At 41.5% G+C, this 25,999-nt stretch overlaps 1 protein-coding gene across 3 annotated transcripts in view; it reads right to left on the bottom strand.

Moving 5' to 3' along the window:
* The window catches only part of PXN (paxillin), a 1,651,517-nt gene that overhangs the window by 1,145,490 nt on the left and 480,028 nt on the right, over window positions 1-25,999 (bottom strand). For all 3 annotated transcript variants that reach the window (XM_044068586.1, XM_044068585.1, XM_044068584.1), the window contains exon 4: window positions 10,636-10,775. In XM_044068586.1, the coding sequence (XP_043924521.1) occupies window positions 10,636-10,775 (140 nt within the window). The remainder of the gene's footprint in view (window positions 1-10,635; window positions 10,776-25,999) is intronic.

The raw sequence follows: 25,999 nt of genomic DNA, 5'->3' as shown, positions 1-25,999 counted from the left end.
TTCTTCAGTTTTTCTTGCCCCAGATGTCAGGTGCCCCTAAAAGGGTAGCCAAACTTTATATAAATACACCAATATAAATTTTACCTTCATCTATAAGCAAATACACCACACAGGTAGCATAAATCATAGAAGGAAAGGTAATATTCAGTAGAAAAAAGGGGGAAGGTGGGTGGGTAACCTGGACTGCAACAGTGAATACACTCGAACATCTACATTTATGGTAAGTGTACACAACTGTACTATGCTCTTCGTGTTTCACTTTTGCAGTCATTACATTTGGGTAGAATGACAAAGCTATGGTTGGGGGGGGGCTGGTACTAGACAGCAGTAAGAGTGGCTAAGAGGCCCTGCAGATCTGCAGTGGCAAAGTCTGCCCTGGATTTAGAGTACAGTGACAGATGATAGTGCTTTGTAAAGGTGTGCACTGAACTTCAAGTAGACACCTCTACAATGTCTCTGGTTGGTACTCCCCTGAGAAAGGCTGCTGAGGTGGCTGCAGCTCTGGTGGAATGAGGCCTAATTCCCTTAGGCACTGGCTTGCCATGGTGTAAGTAGCAGAAACGAATGCAGCGTCCTAACCACTTTGAAACAGTCTGCTTTGAGATAGGCTTTCCTTGTGATCCTGCAGCATATGTCACTAGTAATTGCTCTGTCTTCCTGAAAGCTTTGGGTCTGTCCAAGTAGAATCTAAGCTGTCTGTGTATGTCCAAAGAATGCAAAATTCTCTCCCCCTTGTTCTATGGATTTGGGTAAAAGGTAGGCAGATGGATGGCTTGGTTAAGTGCCACACTGGACACTACTTTAGGCATAAATGTTGGGTTTGTCCTCAGGGAGACTGTCTGGATGAAAAATGATGAAAGGTTCCACAGCCATGAGCACCTGCAGCTCTGAAACTCACCCTGCAGAATTAATTGTTAAGAGCAGCGCTGTTTTTTTAAGATAATAACTTCATGTCAGCAGTAGCCACTGGCTCAAAAGGAGGTAGCGTGAGTTTTTCCAAGACACAGATGAGGCCCCATATGCAGGTATTGGTAGTCTCCTTGGAGGCCTTAAATTTTTGGCTCCTCTGAGGTACTGCCTTAATAAAGGATGAGAAAAAAGTGGTGGTTCTGTATTGTAATGTGCTGAAATGGCAGAGGCATGAATTTTAACTGATGAAAAAGATAGGCCTTTGTCCAGCATCTCAGTTAAGTACTGAAAAATCTGAGGAATATTTGGTACCGCTGTATCGGTTCCTTGTGCCTGGTTCCAGGCACAGAATCGCTTCCATTTTCCAGCATAAGACTTCCTAGTGCTTGGCCTTCTGGCTTCCAGAATGACATCCATCACAGCTTTACTGAGAGGTGTCTTTTGTATGACTACATTATCCGCCATGCTGCCAAGTTTAATGTCCTGAGTTGGCTGTGCATGATCTGATTGTTTTGCTGGGACAGTAGTCGAGGTATTTGAGGTAAGGGCCAAGCTGGGTATAGAGACAAGTTCCTTAGTATTGGATACCAGTACTGGCGTGGCCAGTCTGGGGCAATCAGTATCATCTTTGGCTTCTCCTGTCTGACCTTTAGGAGCACCTTGGGGAGTAGAGGCAGTGGATGAAAGGCATATACTGATAAGTTTTTCCAGCTGAAAGATAGGGCGTCCACTTTCCATGCTTGTCTGTGATAAGTCCTTGTGCAGAATCTTTTTAGTTGGTAGTTGTGAGGGGAGCCAAATAGATCCAAGTCCGAGCATCCCCATTTCCTTGTTATCATGCTGAAGACTTGTGGATCCAGTTTCCACTCGTGGGGATCCATGAGGTTTCTGCTTAGTTCAAGTATTTTCCTTTCCTGGCAGGAATTGTGCCTACAGATGTATTGTGTCCCACAAGGTCATGGCTAGTCTGCAAAGAGGGTAAGAATGTGTGCCCCCCTGCTCGTTTATATACCAAATGACCGTGGTGTTGCCTGTCTTTATCAGTAGTTGTCCCAGATGAAGTTGGTCCTTGAAGGATGTCAGGGCATTATGCACTGCTAACATCTCTTTTTTTATTGATATGCAGATGCATTTGGTTTGAGGACCATGTGCCCTGAATGCCTCTTCCTGCCATGTGGGCTCCCCAGGCATAGTCTGATGCATCCGTTGTTAGTGTCTGCCTGGCTGGAGGTAATGTGAATGGTTGTTCCTTGTTCTGGTGACAAGCCTTTGCCCACCATCGAAACTCCTGTTGCAGGCAGGGGATGAGAGTAATGACTTCTTGCAGGCTGTGTGAATGTTGAGTCCAAACACTTTTCAGGTACCACTGAAGTTTCCTCATATGCAGTCTTGCATATGGAATTAGTAGGATGCAGGATGCCATGAAGCCCAAAGCCTGCAGAATTTTTCTTGCAGATAACTGGGTCTTTGTTGCCAACATTTTGAAATAGGTAGTCAGTTGCCTTTGTTTGTCTGGCGTGAGATAAGCCGTCTGGGCAGTTGTATTCAAGCTTGCACCTAGGAATGTAATCTCTTGTGAGGGTACTAGTTATGATTTATTTTTGTTGACTGTGTACCCTAGACATGTTAGAAGTCTTTTCACGAATGCCAGATGTTGAAGAATGTCCTTGTTCTCTGCTTGAATAAGACAGTTGTCCAAGTAAGGGTATATTTGTATTCCTCTGTCTGCAGAATGCAATTACTGGTGCCAGGCACTTTGTAAAGACCCTGGGCACAGTAGATAAGCCAAAGGGCAGTGCAGATAATTGGTAATGCATTGAACCTGCCTTGAATCTGGGGTATCTTCTGCATGGCTGTCTGATTGGAACATGCAAGTATGCCTCTTTTAGGTCCAAAGTCACAAGCCAAGCATTCTTGCCCAGCATGGGCAGAAGCTGTTGCAAGGTCAACATTTTGAATTTTGGAATATCCAGGAAAGTGTTCAGAATAGATAGGTCCAGTATCGGCCTCCATGCCTTGTACTTTCTGGGTACCAAGAACAGTCTTGAGTAAAAACCTTGTCCCTGCTCTAGCTCTGGTACTTGTTGCATGGCCCCCATGTCCATGAGGGATGAGACTTATTTTCGTGCCTCTGCCCATTGATTTTCTGGCAGATCTGGCCAGCCATTTGCCTTTGGCAGAGTATGGAAATGAACTTGTAGTCTTGTGACACTATGTTAAGAACCCACTTGTCCTGGGTTATGATGTGCCAATTTTGAGCAAAAAGTGCTAATTTTCCCCCTAAGGGTGCTGCCAGAAGATAAGTGCTTGGTGCAGGCAGGGGGAAGTCATTGAGGCCGTTTTCTGTATGTTTGTGATCTATCGTCTCCAGCTTTGGAGGTAGAAGCACCCCACTGCTTGGGTCTGTAAGAACCTTACGCCTGGGATCTACCCCTAGGGCATCTGGGTCTGCCTGACACAGGAAAGGACCAATTTTTTGTAGGCCAGTGTCTACTAAACCTAGGTGGCTGTAATTGTAAAAAATCTTTGACAGTTTGCATTGATTTAGCTTTGTCCTCCATTTTCTTTAACACCTCTTCTGCCTTGACACCAAACAAAGTATCATGCTGTAAAGGTGCATCTAGTAATTTAACATGATCATTTAGATTTTGTTCCTTTAACCAAGCATGCCTCCTAATTTCAGAACCCGTAGCTGCGGCCCTGCAGGAGGCCTCCAAAGAATCAAAACCTGTTTAAGCAATCCCATGACATATTACTGATACTTAAGCATATGAAATTGACAGTTTAAGGCCCTTACAGCCAAAGTTGCAGATGTGTAAACCTTTTTTCCCCATCTATCCAGTGCCCTTGAATCTCTGTCAGAGGGGGTTGGGTTTTTTTGCCATGGAAGCCTTAACTCCCTTTGGACCCTGTGAAATAGTTTCCAGGTCAGCAGCAGGGGTTTAAAAAGACATTTGTGAGAGTCAGGAACACTAATATCTGTCAGGCTTAACAGGGGCTGGGGGTAAGGAGTCAGGTGTCAGACTAGACTCCGAAAACACAATCTACAATTTCCAACACAGGTGGAATGGCTAGAGGCCTGTGCTGAGGTAATAAAAGAAAATCACTGAGCCTCTTTTTAGATTCTGAAAAATCTTGGCTCTCCCAGTGGAAATGCTCTCCCTCATGGTATGCAAGGTTTCCCCAAAGGAATAGTCCTCAGGAGGAGATGCTGAAGGAATAGATTCTTCAGCATCAGAATCCTCAGGGGGGAAGAGAACATTCCTGATCAGAAGAGGAATCAGAAGAAACAGAAATCTGATCAGAAGATTCATAGTCAGTGTCTTGCCAAGGCGTCTTATCAGGAGGGGGATGAGAACCCCTGATCAAGGTAATCAAGTCTTCGGCCATCTTGAGCATCTGTTTTTGGGCATAGAGGCCTGTCCATGTGGCTCTTGAGTTTGTTTCTTAGCTTTAGAAGGTGCTTTAGCCTTTGTCTTTGAAGCTGAAGTTGCTTTAAATGTAAAGATGTTTAGGTCTGAATACACCCTCAGAAGCCGGTACCTGCACAGCGGCTCCAGACCCATCTGAGGAATTTGCGTCCGAGTCTCCAATACTTTGAGTATCCAGCGGCATGGCTAACTCCACGTGGGAGTCGGTAGCGGCCTGCGACTCTAAAGTAGCGGGTGTCAGGGGCTGCAAAAGCACCTCACTGAAAACCGGAGAACGGCTTAGGAGAAGCTTCGTTGTCGGTTTTGGGCCTTGGTTGTTTTTCTCTATCCTTTTCTTTGCGTTTTTTGTAAACTCCGGTAGTCGGATGGCTATTCGACGACATTTCAGGATAATTAAACTGGCATCCAAAAAAGTTTAAAGCAAAATCATACCGACGCTTAATAGTGCGTTGGTTAAATCTAGCACAAAACCGACAACCAGTAACATTGTGATTAGGGCCTAGGCAAGGAATCCAGTAAGAATGAAAATCCTTATGAGGTATTTGCTTACCACAAGAAATACAATTATTAACTTTTTCTGACATCGGTCTGGAGCAAGAAAAAAGTTTCCCCAATGGGGTACTTAGCTTTACTGAAGACTTCAGATCTGAAACTCAAACACGAAAAACTCAGGAGTCGGCCAACCAGCACTTGCGAACTGCTTCTGCTTCCGGCACCGCGCGGCAAGAAAGACTTAAGAAAATGGCATGGGCTACTTCTTTTATACCCCTGATGACCTGATGTCAGGGAAGGGGTGTGACAGCAGCCAACGCAGGAACCAAGACTTTGGAATTCAGGCCGGCTGAGGGCAACCTGCCAGTAGGATTACCCAAATGTAATGACTGCAACAGTGAAACACGAAGAACATCAATAAAGTAAGGTCAGAGATGGTCTTTTATGCAAGGCAGAGATTGCCTCCGAGTAGTCCCATATGAAACAGATTAAAGTGACAGTGATTTTAGACAATCCACACAGGACCGATGCTGAAGACCTTGAATTCTCTTTGCGAGGAACCTTTCTGGTCTCTCCAACTGCTGCAGGTGCCTGGAAAGGTACATACCAAAAGGGATGTTATACTCAATTACTGGCTTGATGAGGGAAGAGCACAGGAGGTTTATAACTTTTTTTCTGGAGGCAACGTCCTTACTTATGAGATGCAAAATGCTCTTCTTACCACTGTGGAGACATGGTGATCAAAGGTAAGGTTATTGTCAACCTGTGTGCCCAGATCTCTCACCACGGAGTGTGTACTTAGAGGGTTGCTACTGATATGGTAGTTAGCAGTAACATCGCTCTTACCAAAAAGGATGATAATACATTATTTTGCACCGAGTGTAAGGCCATGACTTTGGTACCAATCATTTGTTTGTGTAGAACCCTCTTGTAGGATGCTGACATCATTTGGAGATTCTAAGACCGCTCCCAATTTGCAGTCATCAGCAAACTATCAGCCACAGACCTTTAGTTTTTCCTTGTACTTCAGAGAAATAGATTCCAAACAGTAGAGGTTCCAGGACTGATCCCTGTAAAACATCACTAGTTACAGGTCTGCTGTTGGAGGTGGATTCCCCTGTTTTGACGATGTGTGTTCTATCAGTAAGCCAGTAAGTGACCCATCTAACGATACTAGGGTTGATACCTAGCTGAGAGTGTTTGTCAATGATGCCGGTGTGGTAGATACTGTAAAAAGTAAGTCTAGGTAGGCTGTATGTACAAGATTTCCCCTCGGACAGGGCCTTGGTAACAGTCTTAGGTTCATAGGATGATACTAGGCTATTGGCCCGGAGTCCCTTTTAAGCCTAGCCAAGAATTTTGTCAATGTTCCCTCAAAGTCAGCACCTGTTTCCTCTGTCCAGCAATGGGCTTAGTATAAATTTCAGTATCTATCTCAATCAGTCCTATGTAAAGTTTTGCCTCAACAGAGCAATGCCCTTCCTTTGTGTGAAGGAGGAATTATACCATCTCTTTTGGTTGCTGTAGGAATATGCAAGGAATATAATTCTCACTACAATTATGCTTTCTCTGTGTTGTGTTTATATTTATAAATGAATGTAGAATCATACAAAGTACTCAGTTTATCTAGAACAAAAGATGTTATTGGTCAATTTGCAGACCACTAATAATTCACATTCTGGTTCCGGTCCCAAGGCACATTGCTCAGTCTCTAACTTTTCTCTTGTATCCTGATTAACAAAGGAGGCACTGTAGTATAGCAAAGCCATAATTTTATCAGCTGTTGAACTACATCAGCCCTGGGTTCAATTTTTCTGTTTGCATTTTACTTAGTCTGGGAACCTTAGTCTTGCAGAGACAGAACTGTGAATTGCTGCAGGATTTGAACCTTATATCTACACTTGTACTGCATTTTTACTGTTTACTGATTGGATTTCTCTCCAACTCATATCCCATTACCTCTGCTGAGCTGTGCAGTGGTGGTTTGCAGTGTCCTCTGTAAAAGTAAGCAGTTGGAGTTGTAACTGCCCACAAACTTCTTCTGATATTTTGTCAAGTGTCTAGCTGAGTGTAGAGAAGCTAGTTTGCCCACTGAAGCATTAACAAGAGTGTTTTAGATCAATCCTAGACCTCTCCTCCCAGCCTAGCTCCAAACCTTGACTGTACCACTTCTCAGAGCACAAGAGAGGATCCACAGCCATCAATGTGCATTTTCCTACTGCCTCTTTAGACAGCCTTGTGGAATTGAGCATCTTAAAACAATGTATACTGACAACCAGCTTATTCTTAAACAGACTAGCACAGTATGTGCCAGATGTAATTACACTATATTTTTGGAAGCAAAGCTTTCACAGAGAGACACTGATATCTCCAGATTGTCTGATCCTTAGTAGGTGGTGTGCTACTGACAAAGTAACATATGATGAGGTCTTAAGTGCTGTCTCCCCAAAACTCAAAGGCCTCCCATACTCTGCCCTCAGCAACCTCACAAACTCTAGACAATGTCAACACCCCCCCAAGGCGCACACAGTCACATCTCGCAAAGTATCATCCTCTAAGTCCTTAAGGCAAACTGACGCACAACCCAATACACTGGTCAATGGAGCCTGTGCGACACACTGATACCCCCTCACTAAGCCAAGCAAGGAGATGATCATGGGCAGATCCCTGTCAGGGGCAAGGCTCTGCCAGATCACACAAGCACTCAGGACAATGGAACATTGAACTACAAATACCAGTAAGACTCTATCATAGTCAATTTGGGTGTTAAAGCACCTCCCTGGACTATATGGAGAGAGACATGACACAGCTTTTAGACTGTGGCCCCCAAGCAGATATGAACCTAGCATTGAACAGAATTCTACCTTCTCCACGGATGATACCACAATAAAAACAGATGAAGGACATTACTGGTGTCATTCTAAGGGGTCCAATATTTGTTAGCTCAGGAGGGCATGACCAACAGGCCATGCTGCTTTGTCAGGGATGGTCTACACCTATCCCACTATGCTTTCCGATATTGGCTAAAACACCATCCACCCAATAAAGTGCCTTTTTTTAGGCAATACCAATCTGATAACTCTTCCAACATAGTGAAGTGTATGCAAGATAAACTACAGGTATTACTGCTCAGTGCTAGGAGTCTCAACAAGTTCTACTCCTTGAAAGCACCCCTCAACCTGGAAAGTGTTGATACTTGTGCAGTTACTAAGACATCATTGAAAGCCAATGAAGGCACCCTGGAAGTACAAGGCTATAATTTATTTTATTTATTTAACATTTGTTGACCATGAAAGTCCAACTAAGCTCCACAGAGCCCATTTTCAGTAGAGGAATGGGGAGAAATGCTCTAGATGCAAGTCCCTAGAATGTGGGAGAAAACCGGAGAACCTGGAGGAAACCCACCCAAAATCTACCAGGTTTAACAGGCATGAGTTCCCTCTGACAAAGTCAAACTGAGAAGGGTCAAAGTGTTTGGAGATTACCTACATCTTTGCTGGCAAGGTCTATGACGATTCGTTCCATGGCCTTGCAGATGAGGCTAGTCAGGCTAATAGGTCTATAGTTGCCACGGTCAGTGGAAGCACCACCTTTATGCATGGGAATAATGGTGGCAGTTTTCCATTCAGTGAAGATGAAGCCAGTGCTTAGACTATGACTGAAGAGTACCCAATGGTGTTGCTAATTCTTGTTGGAGCCCATGGACGTAACCTGGGATGTTATCAGGTCCCAGAAATGCTGTGTTTTTGGCCTTGGAGAGAGTGTTTACAACCTGCTCTTTAGAGATACAAGGGAGGGATGTCATACAGTATGTGTGATGGGGACAGGGGAGTGAAGTTTTCACAGAACCTGTCAGCCAACAGGTTAGCTATGTTCACAGGCTCAGTATATGTAGCATCACTAACTATCAGTTCAGGAGAAATCTGGGCCTTTCTATTTTGGTTACGGATGTAACTAAAGAATACTTTATGGTTGTCCTTAGTTGAAAAAGCTAATTTGGATTCATAGTTTGCTTTGAAAAACTTCACAAGAAGTCTTATTTGCTTGTTTAAGCTGAGGAGGGAGTGTTTCCAGTTTAGGGCTCGCTCCCTCTTACTCTTAGACAGCAATTTATTCCTCTTACTGTAAAGTCTGTTAATGGCAGTTGTCCACCAGACAGGTTTGCTCTTCCTTCAGAAGCCTGTTTTGGTCCTATCAGGTATGGCTGAGTCAATGCAGTTGTACTGGTATTTCTATAAAGCATTGCTGAAGAACTCTGCATAGCTGCCAGTTCCATCTGAGGGGGGAGGTGCAGTGAAGTGACTTATACCGTCCCCTAAAAGGTTATAATCTGCTTTGGAGAAGTTTTTTAATTAGTTGCTGCTGGGGGGGGGGGGGGGGTCAGGTGTGAGAGTTACTTCAAATGACACTGATTTGTGGTTAGATTCTCACCAGATCTCACAGCAGGGGTGCTACAATGGTCCCTCATATTGGTAAACACCAGATCCAGGATGTTGGCACCCCTTGTGGGGGTGTCAACCAGCTGGTCCAGGGCATTGGAGTTAAAGTTGAGGAACATTTGGGCAAATGAGTTTGAGCATGAGTAATTTACCCAGTCAATGAATGGGTAGTTGAAGTCGCACAAGACCATGGTGTTCAGATGCATCTTGATAGACTCAAGTAGATCCAAATAGGCAGAGTGGTTATCCTGGTTCATGGAGGGGGTCCTGTAGTTATCATTGACTTGAATAAGTGTCCTACCAACATTTAATTGCACCTGAAGTATCTCCAAGGAATCATACTGTTGAATCAATCGGCAGGTGTATTTATCTTTAATGAATATGGATACACAGCCTCTCTTAGTTTTCATGCTACAGTTTGTGGTCTCAACATGTGGAAGGAGGTGTAACCCGGTAAGGCTGGGGTGCTCTCCACAGCCATGACTGCACAAATGTCTGTGTCTTCCAAGGTGAGGACTGCTTCCAGTGAGTGCAGTTTCATGTTAAGCCTTCTAGCTGGAGTTTTTATGTCGGGAACTTCGTCCTTGAGACAATGCCTAAAAAAGGCACTATGGAGGTGGCAAGAGCCTTTACCAGTAGCCAAAATCCCAGGAGTGACAGATGAAGACCATCTCTAGCAAAGCAATAAGGTTTGTCGACCATGTCATCCCAAGCTGACAGATACTGGATGCACTTAAAATGATACCAGAAACTAAGCCAATTATTGAAGTCAATCATTTTCTGTTTGTACTCAGGCATCATCCTAGGTGAAAGTAAAATGCTGCTTAAGGCTAAGGACATACCTGCCTGAGACACAGTCTAAGAGCTCACTCATGTCTCTCTTCACATAGTCCGGAGAGGTTATATCTCAAGTCGTTCACAAGCTGACCATGGCCATTTCCTTATCCAGCCGGGTGAGGGACATCTGTGTGCCTCACAATGGAATTATCTATGACTAATATGTTTGGTTTTGTGTTCTGCATTAAGGACTTGACAGATGAGACACTGGTGTGTGAGCTATTATATGTATTGTGTTCTGCAGAGGAAGTACTATGTGTAGTGTGCTTGTGTTTGTGAGGTCTCTGGCATTTAGGCATGTTTCTGGTGAGCTACAAGCAAATCCTCCCACTGTGTGTGTAAAATAACTTCTGCAAAGTTCAAGGGTTATGCACCATATACATACACAGTTGTATCAAGTTACTCACTCCAAAGTGAAACCCAGTACATATATATTGCAAAAGCCAAGTGGAGACTTTTCTTGACAATGCAAACCATTTGTGAGCATGTGAGATGGGAGCTCTAAGTACTGTATGCCAATCATGTACCTGTAATAAGGCTGCTGGGCGTGCTGTGTTGAGCAGCATTCAACTCCAACAAAAGACGATCCAGCTCCGAGAGGTTGCTGCCGAGCAAGGAGTTCATCATAGCTGTGGAGGGATCTGTCGATTTTGGCTTGTTTGGAAAACTGACAGAACAAGAAAGAAAATCAAGAGAAGATACCAGACCTTTCACTTCTGTAATCTACAGCATCTGTTAAATACATGTGAGAGAAACTGACATAAAACAATGAAGATGATTACATAGCAGTTTCTGGAACCATCTACACAATGTTTTTGATAATGAATCACCACCTAGAATACTGAACACACAGAAAAAAAGACTTAGGAGGAAAGTTAGCTAAAAGAATACCAAAAAAAAAATCAAAGGGTGGAACCACTTCCTATCAACATAGAATTACTCTATGAACAATCATTCTTTATAATTATTTTATGATAAAATAAACCATATGTGCAACATTTTACACAGTACAGAACTTAAGAGGCCATTCAAAGTACATGCCAAGAAGTTCACATTACTTTGGTGGATAGGAATCCAGTCACAATCAACTTCTCATTACCATGATAGCCACCCCTGCAAAAACAAGTCCACACTACCTAAAACCACAAAAGCAGTCCACACCACTAAGTAACTCAGAGTGGTAGGCAAATCCCCCCCTTGCAAGTTCCCAAGCAAGTTTTTGCCTTAGACAGTAAAAGCTGCTTACTTCATTAAGTGTCTGTCACAGACATGAAAAGATGTGCAGCAACACCCCCCGCCAAGCAAATTCTCAGTACCTTGGACACCAACAACCAGTGGCGTGGTTGGGGGAGGGGGTCAGAGGAGCGGTCCACCACGGGCGACAGTTTTGGGACTGTCATTTACTTTACACAAAACTATTTTTCAGGGACATTCTTTAAGAACAGTCCTGTAGCTGGTCCAGTCACATCACATCTGTGAGTGTGTTGGCCATGCAGAGACATTGTGTTCTTCCTGTCCACCCGTGCTATCTGAAATTGCTTCTTCACCAACTATGGGGAATTTACAACTGTTCAATTCACGGATATTTGCTGCTTCTTCATTTAAGGTTTGCTGTGTATGTTGCTTCAAGTAACACAAACTAAGGGGAATTTACGTGTGCTGAATTCACATTTGCTGTGTAAGGGAATTCAGTTTGCTGCTTCTAGTAAAATAAGGGGTAGGGGTGTGTGCGTCTGTGCAAAATGCCCCACTTGGGTATAGCTGGTGATTAGTGTTACTCAGGCTCAAACACTGTACCTTGGGTACAAGAAGCAAGAGCCTGAATTCTCTACACATACCACCACTTTCTTGTGATTCAAGGAGTACAGTCCATAGCTCTCAACTGTCCAGATTTTCACAGAATGTCTGGAATGTTTGGCTCATAACATTTGGTATGTTCCTCTTAAAATGTGTGGTTTTCTGGCAAAATCAGTGAGAAAGGAATTCAATAAATAATAGCCATTTAAGTTTCAGCCTTCATATCTTTCAGAAAACTCATGTTAACACAAAACATTTTATTCTAACAACTTTCTAAGATTATACGAGCAATGTTTGAAATATGTCCCTGGTTTTGGGCCTTTATCCCCCCCCCCCAATACATTTTGGCTTTTTCCAGATTTCTTGTGCTGCAAAGTTGAGAAATATATAGTTGAGTGCCAAGTGGACTTTACAAGGAGCTGAGACAGCTTCAGGGGAAGAGAAGGTTAGTGTTGGTTAAGCCAAGTCTGTTTGCATTGTTAGTAACACTACAGGTAGTATATACTTGATTTCGATGCAGAAGGCTGTCGGTTCTACTCCCACAGTATGTAGATGGATTGCTGACACTGTATTGTGTTGTACTTTAAAGGGGGTGGATGCTGCAGAACTAAGACTGCCCTCCTTTGGATGAGATACCTAGTAACTATGAACCTGTTATCAGTTTGCCATCCATTCCCAATTGCAATACTACTAAGCTTATTTTTTTAATGTAACAGGCAATTTACTCTTCAAGGGCAATAGGTACTTTACTTGTAGATGAAAATGAAATATAAAAGTTGTTTGATAACAGCAACCTCAAGTTACAGAATACTTTAATATGGAATTTAGATGACTTTTCTTCTGCAGAGATTGCACATATTTACTGATATTGATGGATTGTAATGACAGAAGTTTGAGTACACTTTTATGATGAAAATGTTCTGAATTGGGCAGTTTTGTGATTATTGGTTCATACATTTTGCTTCAATGCTTACTGGAAAATGGTCAAAACAATACATTTAAAACACTAACAAGTGTGCTCTATTTTACAAGGAATATAATTTAATACAATCAGGAAGGTGAATTAAAGAACACATGTAAGTTTGCATGGTCCTAAATATGTATGGAAGGGGCCTATGATTTGAAAACAGCCCAAAGGGAAATTCCATCTGCCACTGGCCAGATGCATTTTCTTTGAATGTGGGGTTCAATGCTGTTTCAATGAATGTGAGTTTCAAGGGCAGAGAAGTTTTAATAGCAAGTCCGTGTTCATTGTGAGACACTATTGCTTTGTTTAGCAGATTTCCATCAGTGTTTATGCTAAAAAAAATTAAAATAAAGTTTTAAATTAAATCCAAATAATCACTACAGAAGTAAAGCATAAAGAAGTATGCACATTACAGTGTTTATGGAAAATGGGGAGAAATAGCCAAGTAATGGGACACTGGAACTGCTGCTGGGGGAAGGCTGTGCATGGGGGAGCCCCATTTGACCATGATTGTGTGAGAGGGGAGGGGTGGCAAATTCAAAGATAGCCCCAGGTGACACAAACTCTTACCTACGCCACTGGCAACAACTCTCAAACTCAACAAATTCCAGGTACTCCCATTACCCTGAAGAATAAGCATTTCACCTCCTTAATGTAACCCCAACTTCATTCTTACTGTTTTCTCTGCTTTGTTTTCTACCCACACTAGACTGCAAAATTTTACACTTGGAACACATGCCATTCACTGTCTATATACACAACATACTATCTCTTTTCCCTGCTTTTCTGAAGGCTGCATTCTACAACTATGTTAGCTACTCTACCGGTTTTAGTGTTTGCAGCAAACGGACTATCTATTCAATATTCCTCTACTCATGTACTACGTTGGTTTAATATAATACTTTTTCCACCACTGTTGACTTTTTATAACAAAGTTCTCAGCCTCAGATGAAGCCATTACACTATCTGTTATACAGTTTCCTGTCTTAACAAGCTGTTCTGTAAGATTCCCCCTATTATGCAATACTTTAACATTTGTCAGTCCCTCTAAATAACTCTTGTTACTTCTCAACGGTAACTCCCCCTTATTTTATTTCCTCCCTATTTTTAAACTCCTCCTTAATTTTATCCCACTCACTAGCTATATTTTCAGAAGAGATTTCTATCCTCCCTAACAGCTCCTGAATAATCTCCACTACCCATTCCTTACAATTTTCTCTTTTCAACAGATAGGTGGGAAAAAGCCAATGTCTTATTTTAATTTCATTACCATGTGTTTATTTTAGCTATTATTGGTGCATGATCTGAAATAGTTATTGGATAAGTATCAAGACCTTCAATTAAATGCACATGTTCCTGTGAAATGTAAATTTTGTCAAGCCTAGCTCAGTTTTTTTATATCTTGGGGAATAATATGTAAATTAACTCCAAACTCCTATTACTGAAGTCACCTCTTCCATGCCAAATATTTTCAAAAATTTCTTCAAAAATATACTCTACCCTCCTTTGTGACATTTTCCCTATTGCCCCCTGACCCTACACATATTACCTGTTGCAAATCAAATTCCACACATCTCCACTGTTGCAAATTAAATTCCAGTCCCCATGTATAAATAATATCCCTTGCTGAAAACTGATGATTTCGCCCAAAATTTTCTTAAGCTCCATTACAGCAGTTTTAGGTGGAATGAAAATACATGCCAGTGTAATCCTCCTCCATTGCCAGTAGCCATGTAGCACTACAAACCTGCCATTATCTTTTTTATCTTCTTCATTCACTATTGTAGCTCCTCTTGCAATTAATGTAAATATTCCTATTTTCCTTTGTCCCAGGTACTCCACTGAATAACAATCCTGAAAACCTTTCTTTATCAAATTCACATGTTCAGTTCTTTCTAAGCATGTCTCCTGTATCAAGGGTATTTTGCACTACATGTTTTAATATATTTCACTACTCTTTCTTGTTTGCAATATGCAAAGCCTTTTACATTTAGAGGCATTAAAATCATTGTACTAAAAAGTTATTATTCCCACCTTTTATGTATAACAGCTTTTTTTAAATGTCTAGTTCCAGCTTTTGTGTTACAGCCATACACTGTTTGGCAATTTTAACTTTTATACAGTTCTTTCTCGTCATATCCATTTGAGCTTATGTCACATCTTGTAAAACTTTTTTTTACTGAAAGCCCTCAAAAAACATTTTTACTGAAAGCCCTCAAAAAACAAAACATCCCCAATACCCCCTTAACCTATTAATTAATACTAACACAAAACTATGTACACCTTCAAACACAGAGGTTTTACCCTCCTAATAGGAACAAATGTCCCAAAACTGACAGCTACACTCAGACTTGAGTTAATCTAAAAGAAAGGTTATCCATGCTAAGACATGTGATGCAGCCTGTGCTTCTACTAAGTTCTGATTGGTTTTGCATTCCCTTTATAGCTCTCCCATTTTTTTTTTATTTCTCCAAATCTTTTGAGTTTCTAATACCATGATGGGAATGAACCCCATTCCTAAGTCAAAGTATGATTAAAGTTAATGAAATTAGTATTGTTTCACTCTCTGATGTCAGCCAAAAGTGCTCTTCGCAGCACCCGCAATGTGCCCAGTAATGACTTCCTTCTGCAATTTGCACAGAGTTACATGTATTGGTAGCATGTCTAAATAGGACTGTAGGACTTTTAAGAGACCTGTTGCTCCTACTACTATTGGAACTATCTGGGTATCTTTCTTCCACACTGCTCTCGTTTTTGCTTGCAAAGCCTGATATTTTATAACTATGCGTTTCTCTGTACACAAAACACTGTAGTCAATGGGTGTGGTGATTTCAATGATCAATACTCCTTTTGTCTTCTTTTCTAGGGCCACTATATCTGGTTTTCTCGCATCCATCTTTTGAACTGTTGGTAATGGATGATCCCATGTGATGTAGACTTCATTTTATATGATGCTTTGTGGCTCATGTTTCCAGTGTTTTTTAGTGACTTCAGTACCATAATGTTTGCACAATCCCCAGTGCAACAGTATTGCCATACTATTATACCTTTCAGTATACAGTCCTTCTGCCATTAGTATGTCACAACCAGCAAGAAGGTGAGCGACAGTTTCCAATTCAGTTTTACAAAACCTACATTTGTCTGTTTCTCCTACATGTTCAATGGACTTTGTAAACCAGCGTGTACATACCCCACTATCTTGGGCCACCAATATTAACCTTTCACCACTTGTTTTAAATTCACCTCTCCTTAACCATTCCTGTGTTCGTTCTTGATCAACATCAGGTTCTGCCAGAAGTTTTCTGTACTTGCAACTATAATTATGCATTTTCCACATTTCCTGCCTTTTCTTCTGGTCCTTCACCTTATATTCTTTTTTTTTGGCACATTCAGTTGCTGCCTGATTTTTATGTACTTCTGGTTTTATTTCCATTCCTTCTTGATGCTGATACACTTCTGTTAGGCTAGGCAGAGAAGTCATCTTAGATTTATTTAATTCTCCTCATGTGTCAAAACTTTCACTACGTTTGGATTTGGTGAGGTCAGCAGGTGTGTCAAGTCCCATGATTGCAGATCTTAACATGTAATCAATTTAAAGAAGGCCTATCCCTCCTTCGGAAAAGGGAATATATAATCTTGGCATGCAATGATTTTTATAGATCATTTGGTGAGCATGAAGCATCCTTCTTGTTTTAAGAAACAATCTATCCAACACGTTTTGGGTCCAATCAATCACTCCAAAACTGTAAGTTAGGACAGGAAGAGCAAATTGGTTTATAGCTTGGATTTTGTTCCTACATGTCAACACTGTTTTCAGGATTAATTTAAGTCTCATAAAGTAATTCTTACTAAGTTTTATTTGCATTTGTTCACGTTTTATTGCTGATCCTTCATCAGTTCCCAAGTATTTATACACTCCCTCTTGCTCAAGTTCTTTTATATCATATTCTTGCCCCAAACTGATGTTTTCCGGGTGCTGCAGCTTTCCTGCTTTAAAGGTTGTTTTTGCACATTTATCAAGAACAAACAACATTCTAATATCATCTGAAAAAGTATTGACAACCTGCAGCTGTGCTGCCAGTTCCTCATGTGATGATCTATACAGTTTTAAATAATCGACAAAGAGAAGATGAGAAGTCTTGACACTGTTTTCTAGGAGACAAATTATAGCCATGGCCTAAGCTGTCAAGTACACAGCTTAATGGGTTAAGGGCAAGGCAGAATAGCAATGGTGACAGTCACCCTGGAATATCCCCTTTGAATTTTTATCCCTGGGATAATAATTTGTCCTTTATCATGGCTTAATTGCAAAGTGGTCTGCCATTGTTTCATGGTCACTGTAATCTAGTCGATCAGTGTAGGGTTTATCTTATACAGTTTAAGCACTCTTATCCATGAATGTGGGATACTATCAAATGCTTTTCTGTAGTCAATCCATGCCATACTTAGAATCTTCCCCTTTTTACAGTTCTCCACTATGACTAACAACAAATGATCCTTTGTTCCATATGACTTTCTTTTATTGCCCTTTTGTTTTACTGCCATAGTTGACTTTTCTTCTAAATGACTATAAACTCTGTCAGCATCAATTCCCGTGTATAGTTTACAAGTCGTCGGAAGGCAAGTTATTGGTCTATAATTTTTGGGGTAGCTTGCAGGTTCATTCTTAAGTAAGATAGTTTTACCTTACATTAGCCAAGTTGATGTCTGTTCGGGGTGCTCATATAAACAGCTGTAACCCATGGCTAAGATGTTAATACTTTTAACCAAAAGTTAGGTACTGCTGCATCTGGGCCTGGGGTTTTCCAATTAGAGGCTTTTCTTAACTTTTTCACTCTCTATGGCTGTTACTTCGCCCCATTTCATATCCTGTAGCTTTAAACTTATTATTTATTTTACTTCATCCATTTAGCATCTTTGTTGTGTTCCACAGGATCTTCATAGATACTTCTCCAAAATGCATCTATTTCTTCTTTTTTTGGTGGTCTTTCAATTCCTTTTACCTTGTTTTCCAATTCTCAACAAAATATTTTTGGTTCATAAATAGCTTGTTTTGTACTTTTCCTTTGTATTTATCTACATACCTTCAAAGTTTTTCCTCCTGTGTTGAAATTTTTAGTTTATTTGTGACAGTGTATAATAGATCCTGGTCTGTTCTAATATTGTGCATTGCTTTAATCACATCTATCTTTATTAGTATTTTTGCTGATTTATTCCCTCTTCTATATTCTTCTAACAGGGACACTTCTCGTCTTAAATGCTTTATATTTTGCTCTATTCGATACTTCCATGATGGTATTCAATTTTTCCCCTTCCTTTCCCTCACTACCCTGTTTGTTTGTGGTAGAACTTTATCAGTTATTAGTTTAGCTACACAGTAATATATTCTAGACAGTCCTAATTACTGTGTTCATTTGTTTTATCAGACATACGACTTTTGGGGTATTATTGACCTTCTGCAGTCTGTTTCTTTCGTTGATCTTAATATATCTATAAGTTCACTACTTCTACTACTTTTGTCTGATTAATATACAGTGATTAACTAGAGATATATGGACTGAAAATCTTCCACATAGAGAAGTTTCTTACACTGTTTTGTTTTTGGACCCACTACACTTGTTTAGTGGGTTGTTTTGAGACTTCGGGGATACAAAAGAGATTATATATTTTTTTTTTTTGCAGGCAGTGTACTTACTAGCCAGTCACTGTAATTTACCCATAAACACAAATCTACAAGCCACCTCTGCTGAACTTATGTTTTTACACTGGGAGAATTAGAAATAAGCGGTTACTCAATGTACAGCCATCTTGGCAGTACAAGGCATAGTGTTAAGGCCTTTTTGACATCTCTCACCAATCTCCTACAAGACACAGTCTTAATGGCTTTACTGATATCCCTTAACTTCCAACATAACACAGTGTTTATGGCATTGCTGACATTTCTCACCAGCCTTCTACATGACTGTGCTAAAAAGCCTTGTTAAAATCCAAGCCAGCCTCCTATATGTCAATGTTGGAGGCCTTGTTTACATCCTCCACCAGCCTCTTATATGACACAGTTAAAAGCCTTGATGACAACCCCCACCAACCTCCTACATGTCATAGGGTCAGCCTTACCATCCAAACCAGCCTCCAACATGTCACAATGTCAGACACATTAACATCCCCCACCAACCTCCTACAGGTCACTGTCGGAGGCCTTAACATCTCCCACCAGGCTGTTATATGTCACAGTGTCAAAGGACTTAACAAATCTCACCAGCATTCTAGCATATTAGGGTGTCAGAAGTCTTGTAATACTTATCACATGCCACCAACACAGTACAATGCCAAAGACCTTCTTAACATCTCCCAACATCTGTGTACATATCAGTCTCTGAGCCTTGTTACTATTCCCCACAAACACCCAAGACATCTTAGGGGTCACTGTCTGGCCTTAACATTCCCTCACCGGCCTCCTAAATGACTAAGTGTCTGAGGTCTTGTTAAATGTCACCCTACATGTCACACTGACACCTTGTAAATGTCTTACACTGGTCTCTTACATAGAATAGTGTCAGAGAAAGTACAGTTGTGTGAAATCTTACCAGAACAGTAGATGTCCTTTCCTTCACTGTTGCAGTACTCAACCTTTGGGATTCCCTGCCTCATGAAGCCGGACATCCGGCCAGGATAAAAAAGCCTACTGTTGCTTTGAGGTACGCTGAATGTCACATGTATGCTCCTCATAGCGTAGGGCATAAAAGTGACATTTGGACATACCATCCTCAGAACTATTAGCCCCAGTAAGAATGCTTGTCCTAGGAAAACCAAGAAGTAACCAGTACATCTAGGAGGGCAATAGACCAGGAGGAGAAGGGAGGGAGGAAGTGAATAATGCAACAGTGAAGGAAAGGACATCTATGGTTATGGTAAGGTTTTACTCAACTGTACTATGTCCTTTCCTTCACTAGTTGCAGTACTCTTACCCTATGGGAGAGTGTCAAAGCTCAAGAAAAAACTGTGTGTGTAGGAGAGTGGGGAAGGGACCAGCAGGGCCCTCTAGGAAGCCATGAGCGATGGCCCTAGCAAAACCACCTCTAGCCCTGGAGATTCCAGTCCAGGTAGCTGCATCAAGAATAGAACTAGTATCCAACTCCTTGAAGAAAGCACCAGAAGAAGCCACAGCTCTAGTAGAATGAGTTTTAACAGAAGGAAGGCTCTTACCATGAAAAGTATAATAAAAAGAAAAAAGCCTGAGATGCAAGAAGAAACAGTTTACTTGGATACAGCTAAACCTAGGGACCTATGATGAAAGGAAACAACTGATCAGATTTTTTAATATAATTAGTCTTATCCAAATAACAAAACATCTGAGTTGTCTATGCACATCCAAAGTATGCAGCACCCTCTCACTGGCAGACTGCAAAGAGTGGGGTAAAAAGTAGGCAAATGAACAGACCGATTAAGGGACAACTCATTAACCACCTTGGGCATAGAAGGATTATTACACAAGGACACCCTATCCTTATGAAACACCAAAAAAGGAAGACAAGCCTTAAGGTCTTGAAGCTCACAACACCCGTCTGGCAGAAGTAAGAGCCAACAAAAGAACAGTCTTTGAAGAGCAATGCTGCAAGGAAGCTGAATCAGCAGGCTCAAAAGGAGCCCAAGTCAACTTCTCTAAAACAAAATTAAGATCCCAGGGAGGAGGAATGCCTAATATGAAGGACGTCTTTAAGGAATTGTTTAGCTTCAAATCTAGAAGCTAAAGGAGGAGATAAAGCAGACAAGCAAAGACAGCTGATAAGTGGGCCTTAACATAATAGGCCAAACAGTATTGAGCAATTCACACAAATAAGAACCAAAGGAACATCCACAGTAAGTGGCTGCAAGTTATGAGAAAGAACCAAACAGAAAACCTCTTTCATTTGGTTACGTAGGATTTCCTAGTATTGGGTTTCCTGGCCTCCTGCAGTACCCTAAGGGTGTCCTCAGAATAAAGGTGTCTGTGGAATCAAAATCCTATCACACACAGTGTCAGCTGAAGAGTGGACAGGTGGGGATGAATAAGAGATCCCTTGTCTTGTGTGAGTAGGTCCACCCTATGAGGTAACTTGTGATGAATGACCTTGGCTAAATGCAGAAGAGGGAACCAATGCTGTTTCGGCCAAAAATGAGTCACCAACAAGATTCTGAGAGCATCCTGTTGAATTCTGAACAGGACATTTGGAATGAGGGGAAAGGGAGGGAATGCATAAAGGAACATCCCCTTGCAAAAAAAGAGAGCATGTCCACCTTCCACACCAGAGAGCCTAGGACTCTGGCACAAAATAGAGGAAGTTGTCTGTTCATAGGGGAGGCAAATAAATCTACTTGGAGTACCCCACTTGTGGACAATGTCCAGAAACACATCCCTGTGAAGCACCAATTTATGGGATTGAATTAATGACCTGCTCAGAGTGTCTACCACAATATTATGACCTGAGGGAATGTAAACTGCCTGAACAGTTACTTGATGCTGGACACCAAGATCCCATACCAGGAGTGCCAACCAGCAAAAAAGGTAAGATCTTGCCCCCCCTCCCATTTGTTTATATACTACATCACTGTGGTATTGTCTGAAAATACCTTGATAGGGTCCTGAGGAGAAAACAATATGAAAAGCCTGAAGAGCCAGCAGAAGGGCTCTCATCTCTGAAACTAATGCACTCCTTCTGTTGAAGAGGTGACCACATCTCTGTACCTTTTGGGAGCCAAAAGCTGCTCCCCATTCCACATCTGAATAGTCTGTGAAGAGTTACTGAGAGAGAAGAAGGGGGTGAAAAGGGAGCTCTGGGTTTACAGACAACTGCTGTATCCAAAGAAGTTTCTTCTTGAGACAAGATAGAAGGGAAACTAGAAAGTCTAGAGGCTATGCATGTTGAAGCCAAGCTGTCTTCAGGAACCACTGAAACTTGCTCATGTGAAGTTTAACCTGAGGGAGCATAGGGATGGTGGACGCCATGAATCCCAGAGCTCACAGAAACTCCCTGGCTATAATGGAGGCCAGAGGAAGGAGACTTTGAAAAAAGGAAATGAGAGTTGAGGCCTTGGGAGGAGGCAGGGATGCCAACATGGGCACCATCTGAAACCTCCGACCCAGAAAAACATGATCCTGAGAAGGAGTCAAAGACATTTTTAAGTTTATTGTGAACCCCAAGCTCTGAAGGGAAATAGCAAAATGAAAATTTTGCAACAGAATCTCTAGAGAGGAGGGCTGAATCAGCAAGTCATCCAAGTAAGGAAATACTTGGATCCCCTGAAGCCTGCAAAAAGCAATCACAGGAGCAAGGCATTTGGTGAATACCCATGGGGCAAAGGAAAGGCTAAAAGGCAAAGCACAGAAATGAAAATGCCAGGAAGCAATAGAGCAACACAAAAACATCCTGCAAAGGGGCTGGATCAGAATATGAAGATAAACATCCTTGAGATCCAGAGACACCATATAAGCCTGAGGAAGCAAAAGAGGGAAACAGAGTTGAAGGGACAAGATTCGAAAAGTGGGCACCTTCAGAAAGGTGATGAAATGAGAGAGATCTAGAATTGGTCTCCAAGTACCCTCTTTTCTAGGAACTAGATGCGTTATGGAATAAAAATCCCCTTCCCCTTTGGGACACAGGCACCTCTTTAACCCCAAGTCAAAAGGTCTCAAAGTACCTCTAGGAAAAACGGAAGAGAGCAAGAAAGGTGAAGAGAAAGAGGAATGTGGCTATGAAGAGACAGATAGTCAGACAGCACCTGGTTTGTCTGGAAAGGAAGACTTCCCAAGTCCCTGACATCTGAGTAGCCTTAGCAGGAGAAGCCTGTTTGCCACTCTTTTTGCCCTTAGTAGGAGGCGAGATTGCCTGCGAAGAAAGACTGGCTTACTGTGACAGTTTCTCTGAAACTTAGGAACAGGACAGACAAACCAGCCCCCTACATGGCATAATGTCAGAAGCCTTATTAATCAAGCCTGCCTCCTACATGGCATAGAATCCAAGGTATTATATCCCCTAGCAGATTCCTAGATGGTAGAGTGTCAGAGGCATCCTATACATAGCACCATGTCGAAGACCTTACTAAATGACCTCCACCAGCCTCTTACTCAGTAGTGTTAGGGGCCTAGTTAACAGTCATACCAGCCTCCTACATATCAATGTAAAAAGTCTTGCTAATATTCCAAACCAGCCTCTTAAACACAAGTTTTAGAGGCCTTACAACATCCACACCAACATCATACACAGCACAGTGTCAGCAGCCTTGTTAAAGTTCCACATCATCCTCCTATAAGGCAGCTTGTCTGATGCCTTGCTAACAACCCCAACCAGATTTCTATGCAGCACAGTCAAAAGTCTTGTAAAGTCAGTCTCAAGTCTTCTACATGGCAGAATATTTGAGAGCTTACTGACAGACATGTACACCACACTCACAGGGTTCTACTAAATAGGTTCATAATTAAGTACTAGGCAAGTAGTCTGCAGACTATTACAAGCCTAGCAAACAAAATTTTCTACAAACTCAGGGAGGACAAAAGACAGACCAGTGGAGAATTTCATGCTGCCTACACAATTATCTATGTTTAAAGACATGTAGTAGAAGTTTGTTCCAAAGGTCTGGTACATGCTGGGATATGACTATCATGCTAATGTGTATAATTTCTCTATTGATGAAGGTACAGCTCCTTTACTCAGTATTTTAAGTCCCATTTTACCTCCTATTCCTTCACAGAGCAAATAAAGTAGGCTCTTTCATGGTTCTTCCATGAGTCAAAAGGTTAGCCACAGATCTCCACGGAAGAGTCTGTAAGAGAATGAGTACAGAGAGGGACAGGGTTGCCAGTCTGTCACAATACCTATGCTTTCTGAAGCCACTGATCTTTTTGATTATGAATCTCTAAGGTCTTCACAAGGCGAGTGCTACATTTAGATAAACACACAAATATGTGCCAAAAAGTGAATTACATTCAATATAGAGTCTCAAGAGATGTAAGGTAAAGGAAATTAAGACTTCTATGGATCTAGTGGAGATGCCTTTGGAAACTGGATGAGCAAGACAGAATGCTTTTCTGAACTACTATGGTGACATGATGGCCAAATGAAAGAATTATCAAGAAGAGTTCCTAAATTCCTTACAAAGGTATACAACTTGAGGACAGGGATATCACCTATAAGGTATACGTAAATGTTTTGTTTACCAAAATGAACTATTTCACATTTCTTCAAACTTAATTTGAGGCCACTGACCTTGCACCAGCTGTTCACATGGGAGCAATTTTGAGTCAGTGGAAGATAGAGTAATAAAACAGTTTACACTCAACTGCAAACTTAGATAATCACAGGCTGCGAGTGCTGGCCTGGAGGTATGAGAACCAGATGCCAAATAAGAGAGGGCCTAGCACTGAGCCCTGTGCTATACCACCGGTAACTTTTTTACTTTCAGACGTGGCACCTGCAACTCTAACCATCTGGGTTCTGTCAGATAATCAGTTTGATATCCGCCTAACAACATAATGATTTACATTTAGATTTACAACTCTGTCAATAATAATTGCATGGGGAACAGTGTCAAAGTCCTTGGCCAAGTCGAGATGCGCTGTACATATTGTATAATTACTATCCGTTGCTTCAATCACTTTTTCAATTAATTGATGAGATTAAACAGGCAGGACCTTCCTTTGACAAAACCGAACTGAAAATCTATTTACCTTGGACCCTCATCAATGGCCAGATTGATAACATTTGTGGGAAATGTACTCCATACGAGGACAGTGAGACTAATAGGTCCATACTTACCAGGGTCTGTGATTGGGCCAGGCTTGTGTAATGGCATTAAAATTACTATTTTACAGGCTTCAGGAATACAGCCAGTGGACAAACAGACTAGAGAGGTTAACATGGTGTTCAGATGGGCCATATTTGTCACAGACAATCAGGCAATCTGGTATATCATCATGACTCATGGAGGTGGTGTTCTAACCTTTTGAAAAGGCTGAGAGAACTTATTCCATAGCAATTAAAGAGTGCTTGGGAATGTTCGACCTGCTCTGTTTGCCCTGCGGGCTCACTCTGCTCCCCTACCCTGCCCCCAAATCTCACCCGCCCCCAGCACCTCTACCTTTATCCTCCATAAACCATACCCACCACTACAATTACCCAATCAATCTCACACACCATATCCCTTACCCCGCCCACTCTAAGCTCAAATCACTCCACTAACACCCAAAGTCACCACTACATCAAACAATACCAAACATCCCACTACCCTCTCTAATATAAAAACCTTCCAAGCTCCTTTATACATATAATCACTCTTGTAACTACTTAACAACTCTTAACAACCTCATCCCATTATGCTTAAAAAAAAACTTTACACATCTCCTTTCTACTACTGCTACTTCTACAGTGTTCCTTTATTCTCTACCTCACCCAGCCCATTAATATCTACCATTCCCAATCCTTCCACACAACCAACCATCTTGCCTTACCTCTCCAACACTCACACATCCCAATTTCTCCACACCTATATTCTATAAAAAAAATCTACTTTTTCCATATAAACTGCTTACCTCACAAAGATATTCCACTCCCATAGTAACTAGCAATTCTTCCAGTATCATAACTGAGCCCAATGTACACTCTAAACTTTCAAACCACCTCTCTAACTCCATCCTATACCTAATCACCACCCTATTATCAGGAGATATCCACCCTAACCCAGGTCCCCCCACCTCAACAACTATTAACAAGTCCATATTACTTACTTCTTTAAATTCCCAAAGCATAGTCAACAAAATCCCAAACCTGCATGCCTGGCTTACACACAACAAACCTGACATCCTATCCATCTCTGAAACATGGTTAAAACTCCATATAAAAGACTCTGAAATAATCCCACCAAACTATTCTATCATTAGAAAAGACAGGTCTCATAAAAAAGGGGTGGTGTAGCTCTCCTATACTCATCCTATCAGTTATTCCCTATAATAAACCCACTCCCCACTTTAATAACACAGAATTACTAGTAATGTTACTTCAAATCAACAAACACAAGCATATATGTATAGCCTCCCTTTATATTCCCCCAGGTGATAACATTTCTACACTTGTAGACATCCTCTCCTGGCTCTC

Source organism: Protopterus annectens, chromosome 4.part0 (genome assembly GCF_019279795.1).
Source record: "Protopterus annectens isolate FY-2018-M chromosome 4.part0, PAN1.0, whole genome shotgun sequence".
Lineage (NCBI taxonomy): Eukaryota > Metazoa > Chordata > Ceratodontiformes > Protopteridae > Protopterus > Protopterus annectens.
Note: the sequence above shows the minus strand (reverse complement) of the source record. Positions and strands in the feature narration are given on the sequence as shown.